Source organism: Lampetra planeri, chromosome 33, assembly GCF_965212315.1.
Source record: "Lampetra planeri chromosome 33, kcLamPlan1.2.h2, whole genome shotgun sequence".
Lineage (NCBI taxonomy): Eukaryota > Metazoa > Chordata > Hyperoartia > Petromyzontiformes > Petromyzontidae > Lampetra > Lampetra planeri.
In genome coordinates, this window is record NC_136139.1 from 11,712,424 (window position 1) to 11,723,094 (window position 10,671).

Consider the following 10,671-nt stretch of genomic DNA (forward strand, 5'->3'; position numbering starts at 1 on the left):
CAGTCACGAAGTGGCAGGTTCAGTCACGAGGTGGCAGGTTCAGTCACGAGGTGACAGGTTCAGTCACGAGGTGGCAGGTTCAGTCACGAGGTGGCAGGTTCAGTCACGAGGTGGCAGGTTCAGTCACGAAGTGGCAGGTTCAGTCACGAGGTGGCAGGTTCAGTCACGAGGTGGCAGGTTCAGTCACGAAATGGCAGGTTCAGTCACGAAGTGGCAGGTTCAGTCACGAGGTGGCAGGTTCAGTCACGAAGTGGCAGGTTCAACCGGGACCCTGCCCCTGAGGGTACTCCGAGGGCGGGGCCATGTGGGCGGAGCCGCGTGGGGCCACGTGAATGGGTGGACTCGAGGGCGAGGGGAGGGGTAGAGAGGGGGCCGAGGGGCGGGGCCACTGGGCGAGTGGTGATTGGTGAGGAGCGGCCCTCGTGACCGCGCCTGCATCAGCTGGAGCAGGCAGCGAGGATGGCGGCCCCGCACGCTCTGAGTGAGGAGCAGGTCCTGGCGGCGTGTGGGCAGCCGGACCCCAGCACCAAGGTGAGGGTGAGAGGGCAGGGTGACTGTGCCTGCCAGCCCCGGTGCCAGCCAGCTGGCTGGCCACCCCGAGGCGGTGTGAGGGGTGAGGCGGGGCAGGAGGAGGGGTCCGTCGTTGGCGACTCGCGGTGTCGCACGACGCGAATCGTTCCTCATGGTTCGAGCTGCCGCCCACCCCGTGAGGTTGCCGTCATTCGCTCGCCGCCCATGGTGTTTGGCCACTAAAGTGAGTGGTGGTGGTGGCGGCGAGGTGCTCTTCACTCGTTTTCTGATGGGTGGGGGAGGAGGGGGGCACTTTTGCCGATGAGACATCATCATTGTGAGGGCCACCACACATTTGAAACCATTGGGGTTTGACGGCGCTATGGGGAGGATGGCTTTCACTATTCGTGTATTGTCAACGGGGCTCACTAAAGGCCCACAGGGGCCGCCAGTGGCATTGAAGAACGCAGCATGAGCATCACAGGCGAAGCGAAGCTGCCGTCCATGCACGAGTTGAACTCGAGAGCAAGCTGAGGGTTGAAATCCCGTCAGTGGGTAGGGGGAAGTCCAAACACAGGGTGAGCTCCCGGAATGTTTAGGGTTTAGGTCTATTTTTGTTGAACCAGGTGAGAGGCTGACCAAGATTCAGATTTGATTGTTTTAAGAACGAAACAGGAGGATTTCTCCACAATTCTGGCTGTTGCCTGATGAGACTTGTTGTATTCAAATTGTAAATGTTGTGGGTTTACCGGTTAGTGCTGAATGAATAACTAATTTGCACGTTTTGTTTACGCGATAAACCTCACGTGTAACGGCTGTGTCGGGTGGTGGCGGATTTAACGGCACATTTATATTTACGCGATCTAAACCCAAAAAATACCTCCAATGGATGAGTCTCATTTGCAAGAGCGACCTCGGTCACCATAATCACAAAAGGAATCGTGAAAACCCAAGTGTACATCAGTGAAGCAAATAGAAATCGAGCCAAAAACAACCAAAGAGAAATCTCGATGCGCTCTAAATCCAGAGCCCTGTCTCGCTCTGTCTCTGTCGCTCTCTCTCTGCACACCGAGCCCCCCGGTGTGGTTATTTTATAGTTATTTATAGTCGAAACGGTGCTGCTGCGGGCAGTCGCGGCCTGCCCCATATCTCCAGAATCGATTGCCGTGAAATGTTTGTTTTACAGTCGCCTAAATACTGTTGTTTCTCGTCTGTACAGTTTTGCTCACTACCTTAGCCTAAATGCAACATTACAGTTTTATCTGGTCATTGTTATTTTGTGTTAAATAGTAATCGATGCATGAACTTTAACGATTCCCAGCATGATTTGTAAACCTAAGAATCGATTCTCCACAGATGACCGAAGTCACTTGGCCATGCCAACTCGCTAACTGGTTGGTGACATTTTGATTTAAAGCTTTCGTGACTGCAGGGATTCATATTCTTGGTTCTTTCGGTAAAGTCACGTAGAATGGAAACAATAAAATAAAAAAAATATTTTTGTATTATTTTATTGTTTCCCTTCTACGTGACTTTACCGAAAGAACCAAGAATATGGTTGGTGACAATTCACTGGCCAACTAGGCACTTGGCCAAAAATATATAGCCAGCCACAACTATTCCACTGATGAGTGGGAGTGTGTGTGTATGGTTGGGTGTGTGTATGGTTGGGTGTGTGTGTGGTTGGGTGTGTGTGTGGTTGGGTGTGTGTGTGGTTGGGTGTGTGTGTGGTTGGGTGTGTGTGTGGTTGGGTGTGTGTATGGTTGGGTGTGTGTGTGGTTGGGTGTGTGTATGGTTGGGTGTGTGATGAGTGTGGGGAGCGGTAGTGTTGTGGTTCGCACGTTGCACTACGAACCTGGCGACATGAGTTTGATTCTCACGATCAATAGCAGGGATGAATATCTGAACTGATCCTGAGCCACCCCTAGGTAGACTCGGCTTTAAATCAATACCTGGTGCGGTGTGTAAACATCAACATTGGATGTGGGTTGGGTCTATGGGTGTTGGTTGAGTCTATGGGTGTGGCTTCAGTGTATGGGTGTTTGTTCAGTGTATGTGTGTGTGTGTACATGTTCAGGGCTTCGTGATGCAGCAGACAATGATGAGGGTGAAGGATCCTGTCAAGTCCCTGGATTTCTACACTCGCATCCTGGGCATGAGGTTCGCTACCCACCCACACCTCATGCTTGCTTTGTCCATGTAACACAGGCATTAGTAAATCAATCTTTTTTTTTAAATATTTGTGTGAATCTTAAGATTGCTGTTAGTAGGTCACCTGTGTGAGTGTCTGTGTATAGAGGGGAGTGGTGGTGTAGTGGTTAACATTCTGCGCTACAAACCTGGGAACCCGAGTTCGATGTCCCGCTCATGGCCAACACCAGTGACAATTATCTGAACTGGTCCTGGGCCTCCCCTACGTGGACTCAAATGAGTACCTGGTGCAGTATGTAAACATTGCCACTGGGGAGACAAAGACGGTTGGGCGTGGTGCTGGCCACCCACCCTCCTCGGGTGCTCTGCCGGCCTTCATATGTGCTCGCTAACAACACTTGCCCCAGCAGTATGTTAAGGCTATACGGGGGATCTTTGTCTTTGTATAGAGGGCAGCAGGGGTAGATAACCTATGGTCTGGGCCAGATACGAGCTGTGACCTAATATCTTGCGCCCATGGTGATGTGAAGCCTACCACTTTGAAATGGCCTGCAAATGCTATTTATCCATTACCGCAAGTATCTTTGCTGCACAAATGTATTTTCCTAGTGTGAACATTTTCTAACTTTAACACGCTCAGTCACTTCTGCCAACGTAAGGGCCTCTTGCGATGTGGTTGCTCACCGAAATATGTTTGAAGTTCTATTCGGCCCTCAGAAAGGAAAAGGTTCCCCACCCCTGGCATGCAGGGAGCCTCGTTCTTGGTGTATGGAATTGTCCTGGGGGCTGTGATGACGCCCGCGTGATGGTGGGAGGAGTGAGCACCTCAACAGCTGCTGCTGCCTGTGTGCTCCTTTGTCCGCAGGCTGCTGCAGAAGTTTGACTTCCCAGAGATGAAGTTCTCTCTGTTCTTCCTGGGCTTCGAGGAGGCGGAGGCGATCCCAGCAGGGAAAAAGGAGCGCGTGCAGTGGACGTTCACGCGGCCTGCCACCATCGAGCTCACGCAGTGAGATGCTAGCGCCCGCGCACCAACCCCGTAGCCATGCACAACACTGAGAGGGGTTTCCCGTGCCACTCCCAACATCAGCAGCATGAGGACATGACCTGATTGTTGGTCTTGGATACAAGGTCATCATCATTAGCCATTATTAATCCACTGATGAATGAAGGCATACCCAGTCACCCCGATCTCCCAATGTCCCATGATGTTGCACGAGCTGATTTCATTGCTCCATCTCCACTGTGGGCATTCTCTTGGACACGTTCCATCCCTCGGCTGCCACTCCACTGGCTATCCCTTGTAACAGTGTGTCCTACCCGACCCCCACTTATTTTTTTATTATTATTTTAGAATATAACCACTTATTTTCAAGAAGGTTGTCTTTAACCTGCATATGTTTACTATACCGTGTGTTCTTCATTCTGTTTCTCCATGTTATAAGCATGCATCTCTGCACTTTTTTGGATACTTGTGCTTGTTTTTTGTTACTTGTTAATGTCCTTGTTTCTGATCCATGTCATAGCAGGTAGTACACATTTATTACACTCACACGTGATCAGTTTACTTGAGTTGGAAAGAGCAAGAGGAATGAAGCAATCTGTATTTTACAAATCTTTCGAAGTGTGAGAAAGTGGCATTGTGTAGCTTGTGCACCCCGTGCCACCTTACCCCACACCCTGTGACACCATCAGTCACTGTTGCCATATGTACATACAGGGATGCCTCGACTTACGAACATCTGACTGACAAACTTTCAGCGATACGAACAAACCTGTCCCATATGTCCAGTTGCCTGTTCGGACCCAGAGTCGTAAGTTCAACTGCTGCACAATAGATGGAGGCATCTACATCTGCAGAACATGAAGAACGAGTGGCATCTACGGGAGATTATACAACTTTTAAAGCCATTCCCTGTTTAATGTACATGCCGTACAACGTTTGAAATCAATAGGAGTAAAGTTTGACTTACGAACAGACCTCTGAAACCTAAATCGTTCGTAAGTAGAGGCGTCCCTGTATACTGTCCTTTGTCAATCCATTACCGCATGAGCGCCTGCCTGCGCCATGCTGGTCACAGGGATAATTTTACCACACGTCACCATGCTGGTGAGTGCAGTGTTGCTGAAACCTGGGAGCATGGCCGTGAAAGCATGGCACAATAAAGCAATTTATTTTTCTGTGCTGCCCTCTGCTGCCTGCCACATAGTCCCGCACCCCAGAACAAGCCATGCAAAGTGGTCAACCCACCCAAGCACGATCCAAGCTCAAGCCAATTTCTAATAAGAGGTCTCACGAGATGCATTCCGAGTAGTTTGGTCATAGGTTGTCATTGTGTATCTGATGAGAAGCATTGCGTGAGGTGCCGTTCTGCACAATGCTGTGCTGATCTCAGTCAAGAACTCCTTGGTGACCGCACGGGAACACGCTGGCCATTGTCATGTTGTCATTGTCCGCAGCCATCACGGTTCCTACTTTGAGAATATAATCATGGGATTAGCGTCACAGCACCAACCTTGTACATCTGACTACCTGTGCTGCCTCGAGGCAAAAGCACAACATTTAATTATTGTATGAATGCAAAGCTTGCATTTAAACTTATTGATGTTTTACAGCACATAGAATATGCATATATTTTGCCCAATTCACGAGTCATTCATATGTGGTTGCACATTGTTGATGAAAGACTGTCTCAGCACCGATTGGTGCTTGTTTTTTTTCCCCCCCAAGTCATCTTTTTAGTGCTGAAAACATCATTGTTGCTGCAGGACACCTGTGGTAAACATAACCATTTGACACGCTGGTTTGTGTTGATCTGCACCACGTCCCTGACACCGCACCTTGTTCCACGCAGCAACTGGGGCACAGAGAGCGATGACGCCCAGGCCTACCACAACGGCAACACGGAGCCCCGCGGATTCGGTGAGCTCGCAGTGCCACTGCCGCACTCTCCACTTGCTGCCCGCTCCGACACGATGCCCGGTGCTGCATGATGTTGGCGGGTACCGGCCAGGTGCGACACGTGCTCCCCTCCTCCCTCGCAGGGCACATCGGCATCTCCGTGCCGGACGTGTATGCGGCTTGCAAGCGCTTCGAAGAGCTGGGCGTTAAGTTCGTTAAGAAGCCCGACGATGGTGAGTGCTCCTGTCTGGTGGCGGTGTTCACGGGTAATTACTATTAAACTTGCCCAGGGAAGCCTCAGTACTCTTATTTCAGGAGGGTTTTTTGCCTTGGTTGGGGGCGGCCAATAATTTCTGTGTTTCCCAATCAAGTAATTTTCATGGAATCTTGAGTTATTGTTGAGTAACATGTTCTGAATTGTCTGTGGTCAATGTGAACCTGTGGGTGAGCAGGGAAGATGAAGGGTCTGGCCTTCATACAGGACCCCGACGGCTACTGGATTGAAGTGCTCAGCCCAAACGGCATGGTTACCATCACCTAAAATCACCCTGGGCCAGCAAGCAAATTGTATGACGCTACACGCTACAGACCCTCGCTGGCACTTTAAAAGTTCAAACACAATTCTTAACGCTAGCCCATCCATGCCGTCATGTGGTCACATGATGGCACTGCAGGCTGCTCTGCTCAATTATCCACACCAAGCTTTCCATATTTCACCATGGTTCAAATGGGCCGTATACGACGATATGCCATACACATAACACCATTAATGTATACCTGAACTTTCAGAACGTTTGGTAATCGAGGAGAAATTGCAGTGAACATGGGCCGCAAGATGAATAGGTTTCATGCCGGGACGTCTACTGTGCCATTTTAATAATTGGATGTAACAAGAAGTCCTTTCTATACACTAAGCGTTGACTTAATTCAGACATGCGCGTGTTCTCATAAAGAATATTTTATTAGCAACATGAAACAGCGTGTACTCGTTTATGCATGGTTGTGATGTCCGTCATTTAGTGACTATATAAATATATATACAGTTTATCCTGTGTGTGCGATACTAAGTTATGGAAAGCACCAGAGAGGGCTCTGCACATAAAACTGCGACACACGGTGGCCAAGTGGACTAGGGTGGGGTAAACTGTGTAACCTGAAGCAGGCAGCAGCATTATACCCACACTTCACATGTCAAGAGTGTGCAACGTGTACAATATTTCAGGCACTGGTATTGAGTTGCATTGTGCAAGACAGTGATGTCAACCACATGTGGACCATGAGCCCAAGAAGGCAGCCTGTGCGAGTCAACCAAAGATTAATCTATCACAGAATATTCTGGGGTTCTGGTCGGCTGAACTTGGCACGTAGCCACAGCCATATCATTCCCTGCCATCTCTTTTCCTAAGCACTTATAACCTTGCTGACTTAAAGAAACGTTAACTTGATTTGTTATTATTGTGATAGGAGTGATTGTTGCTGGCTACTTGACGTATCAGGCTCCAAGCCATGTGCCTCAGCAACTGTGTTCAACTAAGCCCTGTCCATTATGGAAACTTTGCTGTGGTTGGTTGCTGTTTAACAAACTCAACATCACGACGCAAGTTCCAAACACATTCGCAAAACACCAAATCTTTAATTCCTTTTATCTTGGAGACACCAGCCATTACCCAGGACTCCACAGTCTACATCATTCCCAAGTCGCCAAACGCGCCATGAACCCTGGCTGATCCACATGGGCAGCATTGGTCCCATGTTGAGTCGCTCGTTGAGTTGCTCGTTGAGTCGCTCGTTGACGCTCACGCACTTGGGATGCTGCCGGCCGGGGCGCCATCATGCCCGCTCACCCGGTGGCTCCGTGCTGCTGAAGGCACCCATCTGGCGGGTGCTGGGGTCGCGCAACTGTTCCAGCTGGCGCTGTGCTCGCCGCATCATCATCTCAATGCGCATAACGTCCGAGCGAGGAAAGGCGGCGTTGCGGCGGAACTCAGCGCGGATGTGCGGGGTGAAGCCTGGCTTGTCATGGGCCGCGCGTAACAGTTGCTTGTACAGGCCCAGCACCTGCTTCTGCAGGCGGCTGTGTCGCGACATGGCGGATGGCCTGTATGGGAGACGGGAGCAGCGGTGTCAGCACCATCATGAGTACCATTGCCACGAGGACCGTAACTCGGCGCCAGCACGAGAGATCAGCATAACCACCAATAGCAATATCTTCACCAATCACCTACACAATCACCACCAGCGAAATCATCTCCAGCAGCATCAACTACCATCACCTTTAGAGGAATTACCTTAACTTGAATCAATCGCACATTCCCCATGATCACCTCTCACATCACCAACGTACCCAACACCAGTACCATCAATTTCTTGCCAATTCAATTGATGGCCTCGTGTGGGAGGAAAACAAACGGTGAACATCCACATGTATGCGGAGACAACACAAGCTCGACACTGATGGATTCAAGAGTCAACAGCGAAACTCTCATTAGGCCATCCCGCACCTCATCGTAAGTAGCATCACCTTCAGCACCACCGTGCTCTCAATCGACAATTGCCAAGAACGCAATCGTTACCCTCACCAGTGCGCTCGGTCTCCACGCTGGGCCCTGCAGTTGGCAAGGTAAATGAGTTTTGTGTCAATCTAGATTTGAAGTTTTCGTGACTGCAGGAATCCATACTCTGGTTCTTTCGGTAAAGTCACGTAGGTAGAAAATAACCTCTCACCGAAATAACCTCTTACCACGGCATCTCTCTCCCACTTCAGCAAAAAAAATATATTCCTGTGGTTTTCCCACCTGATGATGATTGCTTGTGTTGCAATCGAAACGTCGTGATTTATTTGATACCTACGTGACTTTACCGAAAGAACCAAAGAGTATGGGTTTTGTGTCGGTAACGGGTCCAGGTACTCCACTTGGGGCTCCCACCTCGTACCGGGGACACAATGTCTAGCTCGATGCCATCTCGGGACCCAACCAGGTATTTACAAACATTACCAGACTTACCAGGCTTACCAGGCACCTCCCAAGAACTCGGCACACTCATAGAGCCCTGGAGGATCCCCGCAAGTATCCAGCAGGTATTTACCAGGCACTCAGGCCAAGGAGCTTATCAGACCCACCACGGACACTCGACACCCACCATGGACTGACGAGGGTTGTGAAACGACAACCGTCTTATGAATCGATCACCGGTTCCGAAAATCGGCAACCGATCGATGTTCAGTGGAACTTTGGTCACGAATCGCGCCGCGGGACCGGTGACCTCTGCACGGCAACCCCAGAGCGCTGTTGACATGCGGCAGGCCTCGCCGTGTCCTCATTGGGCGACGGTGAACATCTCACGCTCGTCGCGGGACATTTCTATCCGGCGTGGCCAACAGCTAACCGGTGTTTGATTTTTCCATGCGGTTACCGGTAACGCAACAATGATAATTACAATTACATGGCGCTTTTCATCAAGGCGCTGTACAGGACACAGCAGCAAGTTCAAGTTCATTTATTAGGTGTAGCCCTGTGAGCCATTCGGCTCTTGAATCGGGTGCAACCGCAAAAAACGAAAAACAAAAACATGAACAAAAAACATCTTAAAGTGAATATGTGACTGAGTGCAAGCAGAAAATCCAAGAAAAGACAGCAAAATATTGCAGAAAAAGTACCGTACACCAACACTGCAAAAATCCCAGTGGGATGCAAGTCAAACAACAACAACCACAAGACAACTTAGATTAAGGCCATCTGTCTAACTCTACTACAACAAACTTGGCCAAACCAAAAAACTTTTCGAAAATCACCAAAATAAAGCCAGTGGTCATAGGAACTGTGACCGAATTTTCACAATAAACGACGTCAACAACATGTACTACCAAACTCTGCAGCCAGAGCTGGCTGCATGAGTCGCTCCACAACAGCGGGAGCATCAGTCGGAGTAGCAGCAGCCAAAATCAAACAAGATTGTTATAAATACATTTTAAAAATTATTTACTAAAATAACTAAACATGTAATAAGGGGTAGCGTCGAAATAGTTTTTTTTAGAAAACCAGTCGAGAGCCCCACCGGGTGTGGGAGGGCAGCAGGCGGGAGGGGGCGACGGCGGCCGCGGCTCTCGGGGCAGGAAGGTGACCCCCCGGGGCCTCGAGTCGGGGCTTCTCGCAGCAGCAGCAGCAGGAGGGAGGTGAGGAGGAGGGAGATGAGGAGGGAGAGGAGGAGACGACGATGCCCGCAGACTGGGCGCCTGCCGCTGCGAGGGCGACGCCTGCGAGGGGGGAGCGAGGCGCCGCTGTCGAGGAGGCGCTCGCTGCGGTCGCCTGCCGATGACGGAGGCGGCGTGGTGGCTGTCCCCCCCCCCCCGATACCCCCCCCCCTCCCCGGCTACTCCCCCCGCCCCCCGGCTACTCCCCCCCCCCCCGGCTACTCCCCCCCCCCGGCTACTCCCCCCGCCCCCCGGCTACTCCCCCCCCCCCCGGCTACTCCCCCCCCCCCGGCTACTCCCCCCCCCCGGCTACTCCCCCCCGCCCCCCCGGGTGGAAGGCTCGGGTCACCTAAGGGGTCACCGCGGAGTGAAATCCCGGACAACTTCATGCCGACGTCAATCCCCAACAACAGCACGGATCACCAGTTGTGATGTTATAACAATTATAATCACGCCGTTGATCATTTCCAAGTGGTGGGTAGACCTTGTACTAAATTACTGTCATGATTCTTGTATTCGTATCATAAATGTAATTATGTAACAGTACTATGACTGCATTGAAGTGTTTGCTGTCCCCGCAATAACCCACAACTCTGGGCTGCTGTATATTAAATTAATTAGGGGCCGTCCATAAATTACATCACGCGATTTTGGACGATCTTTGACCCCCCCCCCCGTCACGGCGTCACAAAAAGTCAGACCCCCCCCCCCTCAAATGACGTCACAAAGCTCTGCCCCCCCCCCCCCCCAAAATAAAACATGCTTCAAATCGGTTTAAACGTGTTGTCTATATTTATTTAAAGTTGCGCATTTTCATGTGACGTCACATTTCTCAAACGCCCCCTCGTCACACATCGTCACAAATGTCTGACCCCACCCCCCTAGGTGCGTGACGTCATTTAGGGACGGTCCCTTACCG

General features: G+C 50.7%; 2 protein-coding genes across 2 annotated transcripts; one reads left to right on the forward strand and one right to left on the reverse strand.

Moving 5' to 3' along the window:
* Nucleotides 1–384: 384 nt before the first annotated feature.
* On the forward strand, nt 385–6,536 carry GLO1 (glyoxalase I). The gene is made up of 6 exons (XM_078610306.1): nt 385–531; nt 2,588–2,670; nt 3,527–3,667; nt 5,514–5,581; nt 5,704–5,793; nt 6,013–6,536. The coding sequence occupies exons 1-6, from the start codon at nt 460–462 to the stop codon at nt 6,099–6,101; spliced, it is 543 nt and encodes a 180-aa protein (XP_078466432.1). The 5' UTR covers nt 385–459; the 3' UTR covers nt 6,102–6,536.
* On the reverse strand, nt 6,503–9,895 carry SDHAF1 (succinate dehydrogenase complex assembly factor 1). Its single transcript, XM_078610307.1, has 2 exons — nt 9,617–9,895; nt 6,503–7,658 (listed from the first exon to the last, which is right to left on the reverse strand). The coding sequence occupies exon 2, from the start codon at nt 7,646–7,648 to the stop codon at nt 7,391–7,393; it is 258 nt and encodes an 85-aa protein (XP_078466433.1). The 5' UTR covers nt 7,649–7,658; nt 9,617–9,895; the 3' UTR covers nt 6,503–7,390.
* Between the last annotated feature and the right edge of the window lie 776 nt (nt 9,896–10,671).